Source organism: Labrus mixtus, chromosome 21, assembly GCF_963584025.1.
Source record: "Labrus mixtus chromosome 21, fLabMix1.1, whole genome shotgun sequence".
Classification (NCBI taxonomy): domain Eukaryota; kingdom Metazoa; phylum Chordata; class Actinopteri; order Labriformes; family Labridae; genus Labrus; species Labrus mixtus.
In genome coordinates this window covers 10,514,306-10,531,340 of record NC_083632.1, presented here as the reverse complement: position 1 = coordinate 10,531,340, position 17,035 = coordinate 10,514,306, and the positions used below count along the sequence as shown (strand labels likewise).

The 17,035-nt window shown below is 38.3% G+C and overlaps 1 protein-coding gene across 1 annotated transcript in view; it reads right to left on the bottom strand.

The window, feature by feature from the left end:
* The window catches only part of LOC132955509 (protocadherin-15-like), a 160,366-nt gene that overhangs the window by 119,295 nt on the left and 24,036 nt on the right, over nt 1-17,035 (bottom strand). The window contains exons 5-8 of the mRNA XM_061028370.1: nt 16,419-16,574; nt 12,931-13,050; nt 12,024-12,134; nt 7,933-8,103 (exon numbers count right to left, since the gene is read on the bottom strand). Coding sequence (XP_060884353.1) covers nt 7,933-8,103; nt 12,024-12,134; nt 12,931-13,050; nt 16,419-16,574 — 558 coding nt within the window. The remainder of the gene's footprint in view (nt 1-7,932; nt 8,104-12,023; nt 12,135-12,930; nt 13,051-16,418; nt 16,575-17,035) is intronic.

Genomic DNA, 17,035 nt, shown 5'->3' with positions numbered 1-17,035 from the left:
ACATTTCGAGGGACAGAGATGGCTGGGTGGAATTGTTTAGTCTGCTGCCACTGCTATCTGGGCCTGGATAAGCAGAAGCTAATGGATGGATATGACAAAATGAAAATAATAAATGAGATACATTAAGATTCCCTCCAGGCTTTGTTGAGATACTGCAAGGCGCAGATGTGTAATCAAATGAAGGTGAAATGTTTCATTACTTACGGTAACCTTTATGGTTTAATACAAACAGGTTGACAAAATAAAGCTGGCCAATGAAAATGGGTCTAATGCATCAATCTCAACTTCTAAACATTCACTTCAATCTATTCCTCAAAAAATATTATCTAAACCTCATGACCCAATCCTCTTGCCCTTCCTCCCTTAGACCACCACTTCAAATTTCTAAAGAAATAACATCGAAAAGTCTCCTTTACACTCCCCTCTACCGAGATGCTCAACCTTTCTTTTGCCCATACAAATCTTCCTCTCTCGGAAAGCACTAGAAGCAAAGCAATTTAACTAAAGTAGAGTCTGGCTTTAAAGCCTGGTGTTTGGCTGTGTGGTCCACTGTACATACACAGCACTCACATTCTCTAACAGAAGCACGTAGAGCATTTTAGAGGCAAAACTGTAGCCTTCATTTGTAGCTTTAAAAACACTAGCAGCACTATAATAATGGTCGGAATGGCTTTTGTCATTCATAGAAGTGGATGGCAGGAAGGACATTTCAGAGTAAAAGTATTCACATATTAACTTGTAAAATCCAATAGCACAAGGTTATAAATTTAGATGTATTGTTTATTTAAGCAAAATTAGTTGCTGTAGGTCTTGTGTTGGGCAAAACTATAAAAACAACACATTTATACAAGTTAAAAGCCCTTTATCAGGATTTGACTGTAATTTCTCGCATACAAAAGTTAGTTCTGACTGTCATTTTATGGAACAATAGACATTAAATGAGCGGTGTAACAGCACTGAGACTTTTAACCATGAGTGTCAATCTGCTGCAGCTCTTCTGAGAACCATTAACCAACAGCAGACTCTTTGTTTAGTTAAATCAAGCTGCTACTTCAGATTTTCACTGGCTGTGAGGTGATGAATGATACATGAGTGATAAATAAATAAAACTGTGGTGGCTTATTACTTGTTATAAATGTATGTCTCTCATAGGACTGTTGTTTAAAAGCAATGCAACACTGTGGTCGTGCAGTTTTACTGAATATCACACACAGTGATGATCTTTGACACTTTCCATGTTGCTCAATGATACATCATCCAGTAAGGGATGAAAACTTTGTCACAAAGTATTGATTTGGAAATTATTAAACAATATAATTTTGTTCTGCTGAAGAAATAGACTGTTGGAATCTACAGTTGGAGCTGCGCCCATAACAACAAACAACGCTACAGCTTTCCTAAAATGAGCTAAACTAGCTTTCATTACTCACAATTAATTTAATGTTTCCACTGAAAGTGCAGTGAGACATCTGCAAAAGTTTTTCATCCTCGTCATGTCAGAGCCTGTTGACGTTTTCTTTTCCATTCAACAGTCTTTAGACACCAACGTATTGCATACCACGCAGCACACGCCACGTCTCGTGACCGGTTGCCGTTTCGTGCGTCATCTTCAGTTCTGTAGATTTCTCTGACGTAGGGTACAGTTTTGCATCTTTTAACTTCTTTCTATTGTTGTTACCCTCTCTTTTCTCCCACAGCAAACAGACAGACGCTAAAAATGGAACAGATTCATTTCCGCAAACTGATGTTATTACAGTTGGTCCTCCAGATTTTGTGTTTAGGGCTGCATCCCTGGCAACAGTGTGCTTTCCTTACAAACGTTTTGTTCCTCTTAACAACGGTGATCTACCAACGGATAACAAGCTGTTGCTAGGTGTAATTGGCCGAGAAGAATAATAGTATAAGGTCTTTATCCCCTGTCGTTTTAAAATGTATTACTTGATTAGTAAGTGGGAAAAACAGGCGATACTTTAAGGAATAAGTGATTTTTGAGAGCAAACCAAAATTTCAAAACCTCTGAATTATTAAAGCCACTTAACTTAGGTAGAACTGAACTCACAGTGATATGAGCCCAAAGTGTGGACTCCAATGCAGAGGCAACTTTAAAAGCCTCTTTTCTCACCTGGCTCCCGCGGCTTACTGTCAAGAAAAACATGCAGGCAGGCAGAATCAGGCGAGCAAACGCTGCAGAATCAGCAGGAAGAATAGCAGCAACAGGTAAGCAAGCAGACGTGAACGAGTCAGACACAACAACAACAACAACAACAACCAGGCAAAAACACCTGGCAAATGTGCGTATAGGGGAGGTGTGTATTTTTTTTGATATACTGGGGAATTAATGAGCAAATGAGCAGCAGCTGTGCAGGCAGGTGGCTGATCCAGAGGGGGATAGAGGGGGAGGAGAAAACTCCCACAGGGCGTCTAGTGGTCAGGTGAGGCTTTGTGTCAACCTTTGAGCTCTACAGGAGCACGTGTGCTTCGAGGCGCAACAGAGATACAGAACTCCCCTATCACATAAAAAAAATAACAGATTGCTGATATTTCCACAAGGCAGTGTGCTGCAGTGCTGCAAAGTTACGCTCTGTGTAGAAAGCAGTCACAAATGAAGCTAAAGCATTTATTCTCCGGAGCCTGCTATGCTTTATCTTTTTTTTTTTTCAACTTGCATCCAATTAAATGCCAGTCTGATGTAATAAAAACTAAATGATTGGTTTGTTGGCTGTACTATTCAATAATCCCCCCCCCCACAGCCATACATTTCTGAGTTGCTTAGGCAGCAGCGTTTTTGAAGTGTTTGTGCGAACGTGGCCTGACAGCAAACTCCCCGGGACAAATGACCAGCATCTTTGTGTGTAAGTGTAAGAGTGTGTGTGTGTGTGTGTGTGTCGGTGTGTGGGAGCGAGGCACAGCCAGCAAACAGTTATGTTGGCTGTGAGGCTCAGAGGTTGTCATATCTTATCAGTCTGATTAGGACTCAAACTATTACAGTGCCTTGACTCTCCTCTGCAACCACTCCTCTCCTCACTTCACCTCCTCATCTTTCTTTTAAAACCCAACAGTAGCCGCTCTTTTTTTTTTTTTTGTCAATCTGTCTGTCTCTCCTTTTGTCCTCTAGCCTTCTCTCTTTCTTCCAATGACAGTTTGATGGGTACAAATGTAAACTCTGAGTGTTAATTACATTCCCTTTATTGGGGTTCCATTCAAGCAGGATGTATCAGAGGATGTTGGATTAATCAATCAAACGGAGGGCCTGAGAGGCAGCTGCTTTGAATAAACAGAGGTGCATTCAGGTAAAATCATTGGCAGAGAACAAGCTGTTGGCAAAATGACCTTAAACAATTTAAGTGATTCATTTTGTTAATAAAACACTTGGATATTGCTGCCAATCTTTTTTTTACAACTTTTTTTTTTGTGTGTCACTTTTGATATAATTCAAATGTTGCCTCAACTTTTATGAGGCCAAATGTGCAGACAAATGGGCACTACAGGGTATTATTGTGACATGTTTGTAGAAATTTAAAATTCTTGGCAATTAAGAGTTCACCTAGCTGTACAGTAAATGCATCTGATGAGCCCTTAAACTCAGCAAAGCTTAAAAACAACTGTAAATTGGGAGTGATTCTTATTTTATTTTGTCATAATGCTTTTTATTAGTTAGATATTTTTTAGCAGTTGATAAGAGACTTCAGTTTATAAATAAAATCTGAAATGAATTGCTATGAATGTATTTCCCTGCACTTAAATAATAATAATTAAAAAAAACAGAGATATCCTGATTTCAGTTTTAGTGTGAATCAAGTCGAGCCTTGACTTTCCTTGAAGTCTGAAACCACTCAGGTATATTCCAGGTTTTAGGGGGCATTTTCAAATATTGCAGACCAAAATGACTCTAGATGCTTAACGGCAGGAAACAGAAATAACTTATATGATACAACACAACGACATGAAACGACATGACGTGACACGACCCAATACACCTAATTTTCCCCTTCGTCTTGGACTTCAAGTGCTGTAGATATTGAGCTGCCTCCACAGCAGTATTAATAAATGAACAATAACATCAAAAGGCGAACAAGACTTTGTACCATTAACCAACCACAGCAACTTGAATTTAGAGAAACAGACCTGACCCAGGCAGGATGGTAACCTCTCTGAGTGCAAATGGCCAAACTGCATTGAATGTAACCATCATTAGATTTGAATACACCTGCACTTTTCCTGCTGTGACATGTGAAAATGTCTGCTGCGCGAAAAGAGTAATCAGGTCTTCAAACATTTGCCTGTATCAACTCCTGGGAAGCTATACTTTGGATGTGCATTTTCAAACAAAGTACTGTTTGAAAGTCACTGGGGACTTTTCAAAGATTATTTTAAGTGGTGCATGGTGCTGCTGATAGCAGGGATACATTCACTTAAAATCCACCGGGTGTACTTGATTAACATCTTACATGCTTTCACTGGCTCAGATTTTAGAAAACAACAAAAAAGTTACCATAACTACGCAGATGACACACATATCTACATTTCAATGTCACAATGTTCAACAACTATGGACCCATACAAGCACTGGGAAGATATATTGGAGAAATCAATGACTGGGAGTGCCATAATTTTCTTCAGTCAAACAACCACATAGCTGAGGTAGTTGTTTTTGGACCAAAGAAAGGAGTGACTAAAAGTCAGAACACGACTTCAGTCATTAATATTAAAAACCACAGACCATGCCAGAAATCTGGATGTAGTCATGGACTCAGACCTGAATATTAAAAGCAACAATTACAAAGTTGGACTACAATCACCTGAAGAAAATATCAATAATTAAAGGACTGATGTCCCAGCAGGATCTGGAAAAACTTGTCCATGCATTTATCTTCTGTATAATGTAGAAAGTAGATGTCTTGTGGAAAGCACTATGAATTACCAAAGTGTTCGATTTTGAATAATTAATGGCTATATAAATATTCAAAAATCCCGACTCATCCCTATATGATACAATATGATACCAAACACATACCATACCAAACTAGACCATTAAAAACTATACAATTTCAAACCATACCATACCAAACACATACTATACTAAAATACACCATTAAAAATTATTCCATATCAAACCATACCATATAAAACCATACCATACCATACCAAACCATACCATACCAAACACATACCATACTAAAATACACCATTAAAAATTATTCAATATCAAACCATACCATACAATATAAAACCATACCATATCAAACCATTCCTTACCAAACCATTCCATACCATACCAAACCATTCCATACCAAACAAAACATACCATACCAAACCATTCCATACCATATAAAACCATACCATATCAAACCATTCCATGCCAAACCATTCCATACCATACCATATAAAACCATACCATACCAAACCATTCCATACCATACCATACCATACCAAACCATTCCATACCATATAAAACCATACCATTCCATACCAAACCATTCCATACCATACCATATAAAACCATACCATACCAAATAAAACATACCATACAAAACCATTCCATACCAAACTATTCCATACCATACCAAACCATTCCATACCATACCATATAAAACCATACCATACCATACCAAACCATTCCATACCATACCATATAAAACCATACCATACCAAACCATTCCATACCATACCATATAAAACCATACCATACCATACCAAATAAAACATACCATACAAAACCATTCCATACCAAACCATTCCATACCATATAAAACCATACCATACCATATCAAACCATACCATACCATACCATACCGAACCATTCCATACCACACCATATAAAACCATACCATACCATACCAAACTACTCCATATCAAACCATACCATACAATACCATAACAAGCCAAACCAAACCATTCCATACCATTCAAAACCATTCCATACCATAACATAACATATCAAATAATGCAATACCAGCTGAAACACTTTATTGTCTCAAATTTAAGTGCAGCACAGATTCAGCAGCCTCCACAGTAGTATTAATTCAAAAAAGCATAAAAGCAAACAACAATCCACATGTAAACAGAGAAGCACATACAATCAACCTATGTTTGATATTGACACATAATGTGTTTTCTGTACTGCTGTGATGTTGCAATTGTATAAAAACTATATTCAGTCAAGCATCTTGAGTCAGCTGCAGTTGTGTATTGGTCGCAAATCGACTGTGATAAACAATCTTTGTGTTTGGTGCAACTACTATAACCTCACCTACAGACTGTTAATAACCCTAAAGTAATTTCCCAGCTTAACTTTTCTGTGCGTCTGCCTTTTCTCCTCTCTTTTTTCTCCCTGTGCGATCAACCCCCTCCTCCTCTACACCCATCTCTCCATCGTAAACCCTGTCCTTGTCTGCGCACACTTGTTCCTTCTCAAAACCACAAGGTGTAAAGTTGATTTACTCCCGTTGCTCCGCGTCGTGTCTCTCTTGGCTTGGAGAAAAATTGTGTGTGTGTGTTAGTCTCTGGAAAGTGTTTGTGTGTGTGTTAGAGTGAGAAGAGATATGAAAGAGAGAGAGAGAGAGGTTTGAAGGCAGAGAAAGAGTTCTCTGAGTGTGTGTAGAGCAAAGTGGATCATGTGTGTGCAAAGATATCAGCATTAAAAAAGAAATAAATTACACAATGTCCAGTTAGATTCTCCTGGCCCGATACTGTTCTGAATGTGTGTGTAGTTGGGTGCCTGATGTGGGTGTTGTGGCATAAGCAGGCTTGTCATGATCAAGGGTTGTGTGTGTGTGTGTGTGTCTGTGTGTGGTGAGGGATGAATGCTCTGCTGACTTGTCAGAGTTGAGGATTTCGCCTGCAGCAACTTTGTCTCATTTACAAAGTGGTATTGTAAGTCGCTCTGGATAACAGCATCAGCTAAATGCTCAGGATACAAATGCAAAAGGATAGATACAGCCGTGTAAGCAGAAATACACACCACGGTGCCGCAGACTCGCTTTTAAACAACACTTGTTCATTCACAAGAGATTTGCAGGACGATCTGACAGAAATATTAATCGACTTCTTATCCAAAAACACTCTGAGGGTCTTCTTTAAATGACCTATCTTATAGATTTCAGTGCAAATTTTGGAGACAGAAATAACTAACATGATTATATACTGTCCATGTTTTTCAGGTGGAGATTTGGTAGACTGGTATAATCTCAAAATAAGAAATAACCTCTAAATTAAAGAAGGGATGCACACAAAATATCAGCTAGCAGGATTTCACAAACTTGAACATTACAGCTTCCTTTTTTGAGTTCACTTACAGAACTACTTAAAGTGTTGCTTTTTTAAAATTACATATTTTAGCCTTTGATCCTTGATTTCTAAACATCTAGATTGCAACACCAACACGAATGTCAAATTAAAAACCGAACGTTTCATAATTGTTACTCTTACTGTAGGCGTAATACTGATGTTCTACTATGTTAAAAAAGTTCAAGAGTTATCCATGACCAGAGAAGGTTAATCTTCAAAGCCGGCAATTAATAAAAGTGTTTAAAACAGTTGGGCTCTAACCAATTGTATCGAGGCACAACTAAATAATTTTACTTGATTTGGGGATCACACATTTGATGATTTTGATAAAAATCTGCATCAGTTTTATGACAGTGAAAATGGAACATAATCAGTCGATACATTTATGTTCAAATACGCAGAAGCGCACATATGGTGAGAATGAACTCTTCCGGTATTAAACTTAAATGAAGTCTAAACACATGAACACAAAATAACCATCATATTTCACAAAAGTTCCCTTAAAGTAAGTATTCAACCGTTATCTGCTCGTGGCAAAAAATGTATCCAGCAATCACAGATAAAAACATTCCCTCAGCGCCCCCATACAAACACACAAAATGCCATACATTGTATTACGGAGGTGCATAACAGGTATACACTTACCGGCTCTGTCAGCTCCAGTACACTAGCCTTGTACGTGATTGGACTGCAGTCACGCGTGTTTCCCACGAGCGTACACGGAAGAAACATGGGACCCAAGTCATCACCATCCAGTACATCCACGGTCAGAGTGGTGGTGGCTGTACGCCGCTCACTCGGGTAAGGGGCCCGGTCCTTGACACACACAGAGAGAGGTTTTAGTTAACTTTTGGATTATTCTGCACTGTATTTAGATATTTGCATTACTGAATCCCAAGTCCTAAATAGAAAGTGACCTCAACATGATCGTGCTGAATATTTCTCAGAAAATTAAACCAATACGCAGCAGGAAACTCTCAATGCCTTCAAAGGCTGGTGTCTACTTTACTTACAGTTTATACCTCACCATTGACTAAAACATGTTTAGTACAGCACTTTGATCAAAGTAATAAATCACGTTTTTAGTTTTAAACAGCAAATATGTCAAGTAGAGTCATAAAAGAAGCTAAACCAACCACCGACAGCCTGAAATTTAGCATACTTGATATATTAGCTTGATATGTGTCATGATTTGGTCTTGTTTGTTTTTGTTTTTTTCGGCGTTTGGGTTTCCATGTTTTGATTTCTCCTGTTCTTCCCTAGTGTTGCTGGTTTTTTCCCTTGTGTGTTTCCTAGTTTAGTCTTCAGTGTTTCCTGTGTTATTTTGTAATTTCATATCCTTGTGTCCCTCTCTGTTCTAGTGTGTCTTGATGTTTAACAGTGTCTTCAGTGTTTCATGTATTTGTCATAGTTGTCCTCAGTGTTTCTTGTCCTGCCTCTGTGTGTTTCCCTCCAGTGTTGATTGTCCTCATTGTCTTCACCTGTGTCGTTAGTCTCACCTGTGTCTGATTACCCCTGTGTCTATTTAGTCTCTGTGTTTCTTGCCCTCTGTGTCAGTTCATTGTACGTCATATGTTAGTTGTCAGTCTACTAGTGTCTCCTTGTTTTTTTGTTCTGGATTGTAAGTTTTCGTTTGCCTTTTTTGATTATTAAACACTTTCAGTTTATTCTGCACTTGGGTCCACCTCTCCTTGTTTTCCAACCAATCTTGACAGTATGGATGGCTATTTCATATACAATTCTATTTGCTTAACAGATTTTTCTTCAGACTTCAAACCTCATCAAGACAGCTTAGTCAGCCCAATGAACCACTGAAGATCTCATTTCCACCAGTACATCTGGTTCACCACAAAGAAAGATCCAGACATCCGTATTGACACTGTTGTGAACATTAGCATGTGTCAAATTCTGCTCTGTTCTAACTGCTAGCATTGAAATGAAGCTAGGTTTGCGTCGAACAATTAGTTTTCATGACCTGACAGTTGTCTGTCAGGGATTTGAACAACATACAAACAACTGTGCAGTCTTGTAAAGGACAGTATGGAGCCTTTACTGCAAAACAAATTTAGCACCATTTTTAGCTTATTTGCCTAACTAGTTGTGCAATAATGCTAGCTTGTAAGAGTACTGAATTACAATGCAAAATAAATTCTAACCAACATAAAGAAATGAATACAGGCACATTAATTTTGTCTTTAGAATAGTGTAGGCCTAAAAGTTCAGTCCCATCAATTTTTTATATCGTTTCATTCAAGTAGAAAGTTTTAATTTTGTAAATGGCGTCAGGCTTTTGAATTTAAACACACTAGACTAGAATGTCCTCGGCAGGACACAGACTGAAAACGGAATTGACAAGAGCTTCAGGAGGCCTGGGTTTCAGTTAAGCCATTGTAAAAAAAAAAAATCAATACAACTAGCTACCAAACATTACAGATTTATAAGACACTGGAACTAAAGCTATGCAGTTTTTTTTTATTTCTACTTGGGAATGAATCTGCAGTCACACACATTTAACTCAAGTGCTTCTGTCTCTTTGTTGAGCTGCTTTTGCTTCTGACATTCAGTTCCATACAATGATGGATTTTCAGTGTATTCACAGGAAACACTTTTTCATCTAAATCAGGGATGGGCAACTTTGGTCACAGCAAGGGCCACATTCATTTAATTCTCACTGCCAGAGGGCCAAATTGTAGTATACAAAAAGGATTACAGTCAATTTTTTCTCCAATTTAACTCAACATATACCAGTGATCAAATATTATTATGGACATACTTCTGGTTTTCATGATTTCATGGCATATTTTGTCACGTTTTCTTCATGTTCCCAATTAATTGATATGTAAAAATTGACCTGAGGGCCATGTTTAGGGTTGATGGGGGCCGCCAGTTGCCCACCCCTGATCTAAATGGTCAATAGAACTGCTGTGTTTCAGCCTTTATTTCATATCAATTAGATTTCACAAGTTTAACTTTGTAAATGTCTGAGAACAGAAGAGCTGGATCAGGGGAACTTTCTCAAATTGTTTGCAAGACTAGTTAAGGCAGCATTCCTTGTCAACCTTTCTCTTTTTGGACAGCATGTTTGATGCGCTAACAATGCAGCCTCAACAATAGTACACTTGGCAACTTTTCTTTTTTATGATGTTACTCCCAGCTGACAAAGATAGTTCAAAGAGTCATTCTTAATTGATATACTGAATGATCATATTAACCTCTGACTCTGCTAAGTTTACATTGTTTTAACAGATAGGTGAAAATAAGAATAAAAAATATTTATATTTTTGACAGTTTCCTGCATCTCGCCGTAGCGTCTTGCGGGCCAGATGAAACCGGCTAATGGGCCAAATCCAGCCCACAAGCCATATGTTTCACCCCCCCCTGTCGTAGTGCATGCAATGCAAAATAATTGTGGAAATGTTATCTAGATAGTGACAGCAGAGAAACGTAAGCAGAGTAAATGTACATAAAACAAACGGGTAGGGTTGGTCATTTTCAAAAAACACTAGCATGATTTTGAAAGTAGCATTCCCTCAGTGCACTGTCTACACCCACCCTCTCCCCTCTGTGTTCCCTCAAAGGCCACGCCCCAGATCTCAGCTCATCGCTTGCATTGTGTATATCCATCTGTGGTCATCTGTGACGCGCTTTGAGTGTGGGCTAGTGCACGCAAGGGGTAGAGAACGAGCAGGGAGACAGGGAGGCATGATTGGTTCATCAAACTGGTACCTCGTGGAAGACATTGGTCGAAGGTTTGACATGCTTGCAACTGCTGCAGATGACGGATTGCATGCACTTTTATATACATGATGTAAGAATTGTGAGTCCTAGAGTACTTATGGAAGGTCAATTAGTATGTTTGATCAACCATTATTCTGTTGATTAAATAAAGAAAGTATGAGTTAATTTGACTTATTCTATCACTACTTCATTTAAAGTCACAAAACTGAATCTCTAAGGTCAGCCTTGTTCAAAAGGGCTTTTTATCCTGGTTGTACATGGTCTCCAAGTCTGCATAGAATTTATATTCAGCATATACACAGCCCCTAAAACACTCTTAATATTGTATTCAGATGAACAGCGAATACATCAGGCTTTCAAGCAGTCAAAAACACATTAATCTTTCAGTGTACTGTTGACTTTTAATAATGCTTTCAGGGTAAATGGGCCTTGACACGTATGAATGTTTCCAACAATACTTAGTTGAAAGCTACAGCTTCTGTCGCAGCGTTTTCTTGTCTTACAAAAAACCTTAATGGTGCAATTAGCAGCTTAAGACAATTTTCTGTCACACATCAGTTTAGATCATTTAGTCTGTTTAGTATGTTGAGTGAAATAAACTATATTATAGACCACCGTTATGAATAAAACATACAGAGTGCTGAGAAATGAAAAGAGAAAAAAAAACTATCACATTAACAAAGGCATTAGTGGAAATTAAGGAAGCACTTATTGGTTTCTGACAAGAGCAGAAGTAGTCCAAGGCTTTGTAACATTAATGTAACACTGATAAGAAAAAATGTATGAATAGAAGAACACTTCACGCTGCAGACTCTACTCCCACTCAAACCAGGGATTTCTTTCCCAGAAATTCTGTATAACTGGTCCCACATGAAAACCTTTGTTCTGAAAATATTAAACTTTTAAATCCAGTATTATATATAAAACTGTATCATGTCGGCCTCATATAATGCTGCATGAATTCAAACACACACAGAGAGAAAACAAGAATCACTTACATTTGCCTGTATGATGACCAGATACCGTGTTATTTCCTCATAGTTGAGTCTTTCTCTGAGAACTACGGAGCCAAACAGTGTGAGCGGGATGTCAAAGGTTCTGTTTGTGGTCTGAAACACACAAAGATACAACACGAAAACAAACAGAGGGAGTCAGTTTCTTTTTAGCAGTTCCCTCATCTTTTTAATCATAGTTTACATGTTTATTGGTAAGAGGAATACAGAAGTTACAGCAGTATTAGTGTAGCAGTAGAAATTACTATTCCTTCATTGGTTTGCCATGACACGGATTGTTTCAGTTATAAACTGGTACATTTCTATGAGCTAGCAGTCAAGAGGAGCACACAGTGTGATGTAATTACAAAAGTAAAAAAAGAATTAGTACAAAAATGACATTTTTTTCTAAATCTTATTATTATTATTATTATTATTATTATTATTATTATTACTATAAAATATATTTATTGAACTTTTAAATAAAATTTTTAGCTTGCTAGCTTAAGAAACAGAGGAGGTTATTGGCTAAAGCCTTGACGGTCAACTTAACTCTGAGACAAGGACATATGGAGTACAGTAAAACTTCAAACATCAATATATTCACTACTTTTTTTGTAGAACCAGGGCATAACAGCTTAGCAATAGCATAATGTACGCCTTATTTTTATAGCCATATGGAGCACCAGAGGTCAATTAGGCCAAAATACGGATGTGGTCTTCATTTTAAACAATGTAGTCTTTTTATTTTAAAAGTTATTTGTTTTTTTGTGGGTTTTTTTCTTCCTTAATCTTACTCTCAGTTACCAGAGTCTGATTCAATGCCACCTCCTTACTGCTAAACCAAAATATAATATTATGAGTTCATAACATGGGTATCATACTTTAAAAAGAACAAACATGGATAACCTACCGGGTCTTTTGGGTTGTACTGAATGGTGTACTCTATCTGTCCGTTGGGACCGTCATCGATGTCCTTTGCCCCATTGTTCCCCCAGAAACCAGAGAAGACGGTGGTTCCTACAGGCGTCAGCTAAAAACAAACACAAGCAGAGAGTTTCAGCATCTTTGTCTGCAAGCTCACACTCCATGATGTCAAACACTTCACTGCTTTTATTCTCTGTACTGCTGACAGCAAACGGTGTCTATCATGTACTGTCCTTGTCTCATCTTCCTGAGAGTGTCATGCTTAACATATTTGACTGTATGAGGCAGAGATGAAGGAGAGAGCCTTTAAAAATCTCTTCACAAGTCTGGACTTAAGGGATTTTGATACCCCACTGTCTTGACAAAACAAACAGAAAATGACTTGCAGTTTTATGTTTATTGTGCTCAAATGGGGCTTGAGAAGAAAAATCAGCTTGCAGCTTTTTGTGATTTCATTTGGACTGAAAATAAAAACACAGGCAGCATTGTTGAGCTAACTTATTGTGTCTCCCTCCGTTACTGCTGGGAATGTTTGGAATGTTTGCTACACCTCATTGCCCTTATCAAATTGGAAATTTGCGATTAAAAACGGGGCATTTGGAAATAAAAAATGAAGTAAGACATTAAAGGAGTTGTCTTCAGCTCTAAAACAATAAGAAAGTGAGTGTTTCTTTAGCCTAAATTGTGTCCTTGACTTTAGTGAAATAAAATAATTAAACTGTTATAAAATAAGTCACTGTCAAATTACATCTACAAACATGAATTACTATGCTATCCCTTTTCACAGTGAGTCTGATGTTAACCTCATTAATCAACTAATAAAACATTCTGTCTTAAACGCCACACCGTGTTCATTCATTTTCAGTATGGTTCACTTGGTTTAGCTGTGAAATGCGAATATGAACAGTTGTATTTCAGTTAGCTGTGTGATTTCACCTCTTGTCATATCAGAGGCATGCTTATTTTAATATTAGGGTTTGAATCAGGCTTAAAATTTACAGCAAAATCTGACTTGAAGAAAACTATATAGCAAACGTAGAGAGTTCCCTTTGGAATGGAGCTGAAAATAAATGTTGCTTAAAAGCACAAGTAATCGTCAATGTTTGCCAGCTTCTTGTTGTTAAGTTAAACAAATGTACATGTACCAAACTATTTACAATGGGAGCCTCTAATGTTTTTCTTCCATAACACTGTCATTAAGCTAGTTTTATGGCTAACCACTGTTTCACCAGCTACAGAGAATTAGCATATCTGACATTTTTTGAATTGATGTTATTGTAGCAAATAGCTAACCTGACCCTACACTAGCAGCAATTAATGTTAAAATAACCAATAAGCAGAATGTGATAGAAATAACTGGAACACAACTTGAAGTTGTAGAGAGATGGAGCCTACACAATGGGACCGCAAAGAATCAGAACATAATGGATAATGCTAACTTGTAAATAAAAACAGCTATCCTAAGTTAGTGCCATGATCTAAAGTTTAATCATACTATTACACACTACTACATTTGGTGTGAACATGTATGACTTTCATTGGAAAGCTGAGACAGTGTCATGTAGAAGCTAATCAGTGGGCTAAAAGATCTGACAAATATTAGTTTATTTGCAAAAGTATTTTTGATTTTGGCTTTCATTTACGCTTCAAATTACAATCCAATTTTAGTGCACAAGAGAAGTCACTTTCCAGCAGGAAGAAAACTTCAATATCCAGATATTCATTATGATTTTTTTAAGAGAAAACTTTATACTAAAAGTTGAGCCCTTGCCAGAGCACATAAAAGCGATAACTTTGCCAACCATAAATTGCCGTGCTGCGTTTTCTGTGATTATGTGTCAAAACAGACGTCTAATCTCCAGACGGCTCATGAAACATTTGAGATTAACTTTAATTTACCTGCTGCACTGATGATTTGTTACATCAGTTCCCTCAACAGGGTTATCTCTGCCTCCCACTGATACAACAATGGTCTTCAGAACGTCTCTCCCTGTCACTCTGCCACTTTTGGAAACAGCTCTAATGAAACAACTCCTGTTTCAGGCACCGCTGCCAACTCATGAAATCAGCCACAAGGATCACCTTGTACCCAAAACTTTCACTGTGAAGTCATAAATTGTGTCCTAGACGCCGTTATAAATAACTCTTTGCTGCCTTTATCTGTCTGCCTCACTGTCTTGCACTCAATAATTGTTAGTGAAAGACAAATAAAAGGTGGTTTAATGTAGACAAAGCCAGAGTCAGACATTATTAAATGTACTGCTTTGGTGGCTGGAGCTCTGTAGGGAAGATAATTGAATTAGACATTTGTTCTCTGCCTATGACCAGACCTACACTCAGATCTTAATAATTGCACACATCACAATAAATTACAAAGAAAAAGATTGCCCCCAGAGTTACCTTGCCTGGCACAGGAAACATATTTTTGTGTTTTTTACGATGCATCTCCTAAATTGTAAGGTTGTCACAGACGGTAGTGGAGGGTTTTATTTTAGAAGGAGTAATGAGAAACCTGAGAGCTCTAAGAGGTGGCAGAGGAGAGACAGAAATATATAGCCAGTGGTGGAGGAAAGGTGGCTAGGTTGAGAAAAGGTGACATAATGACGAGCTGGAAGTGGTGAGAGGGTGGACGGGGAGAGGAGGGGTGGGGGGGCTGCAAAAAAAAAAAAAAAAAAAAACAGAGATGAAGAGAGACCTAGAGAGAGGGAGGGAGAGAAAGAGCGAGGGTGAAAAGACAGATTGAGTTGGACAGGCGGTGGAGGACTGCGTAATGAGAAATTCTACTGGGTCTGCCCGGGTCTGTGCTGGCAGCAGGCTACATGTATCCTTGTCCAGGTTCAGTTTGAACCTCTTCTAGTTAAATTCCGCTCCCCAACCACAGACTCTGGAGGACACAAAACTGTGAGATTGGCATCTTAAAGCCTTCGAATAACAGATTTAGATGCTTTCTCAGCTTCACAAAAACTCTTCTTTTCCTGCTTATAGTGCTGCCCTTCAGCTTCAGTTTAGCTTTAGTCTGACAGCAAAATGGTATACACATTACTGTCTGGTAGTTTATTTAAAATACATCCCGGTATGCATCTGTGCCAGGCTACAATTTCTGCAGAGTTGATGCAGCCTATAACACTGGCAGTGCTGGAACAGAGCATGAACCCCAGAGCGGCATGGGAAAGTCTCTGTACTGCAACTGATCTATTGTACTCATGCAGGACTTGCTGGACTTTAGCTCTCTCTCTCTCTCTCTCTCTCTCTCTCTCTCTCTCGTCTCTGGTGTCAGACCCCTGTGTCGTGTACCTGCCATAATGATAGACAGCAGCCTGGCAGGATAAGAGCTATAAGTGACCCTTGATTTAGGTAAGAGACTCTAAGGTAGTACAAAAAAGAGAGAGAGAGAGAGAGAGAGAGTACTATGGACTTCCTTTTAGCCAATGAGAGAAAGAAGCTGTGTGTATGTGTAATTGTGTGTGTCTTTACCTCACTGACAGCGACGTAGTATCTCGGCTGTTGGAAATGAGGCGCGTTGTCATTGCGGTCACGAACGACGATGCGGACTTCGTGTAAAATCACCGTGCCGACGAGCTCATTGGTACATTGAACCTGAACCACGATGGACTGAATATACGATGGAGGCTGTAAAAAAAAAAATTAAAGTAAAGACAAAAACAAAGCGATGAATGTTCAATCAAAGGATACAATTCTGCAGTTGTGGTAAATAATTAACCAGCAAATGAAACAAATTACATTCAAATTTTGCACAGAAGACTGGCTGCCTCTTTTACGGTGCCTTTAGTGCCAAATAAAACTTAAAAAATCATAGACTGATTTATTTTACAAAGCTAACAGCTGGTTGTTTTCCAGTGTAAATGGAGCTAAAACTGTTTGACTTACTCACAACAGTAAGTGGAAGAAGCTGCAAAAAATTTCTTCTTCAATATTTATCCTCTGAAAAAGGTCTCTGTGTGCACCACAGTGCTTTAAATGTGCTATGTGGAAAAAAACAGAAGTGGTCCCTGTGTGACGGACCAGATACATTTGGATTTCTATCTTTCTAACACTGAGGAACCAATCCGTAGGGTATGATTCTATGACAT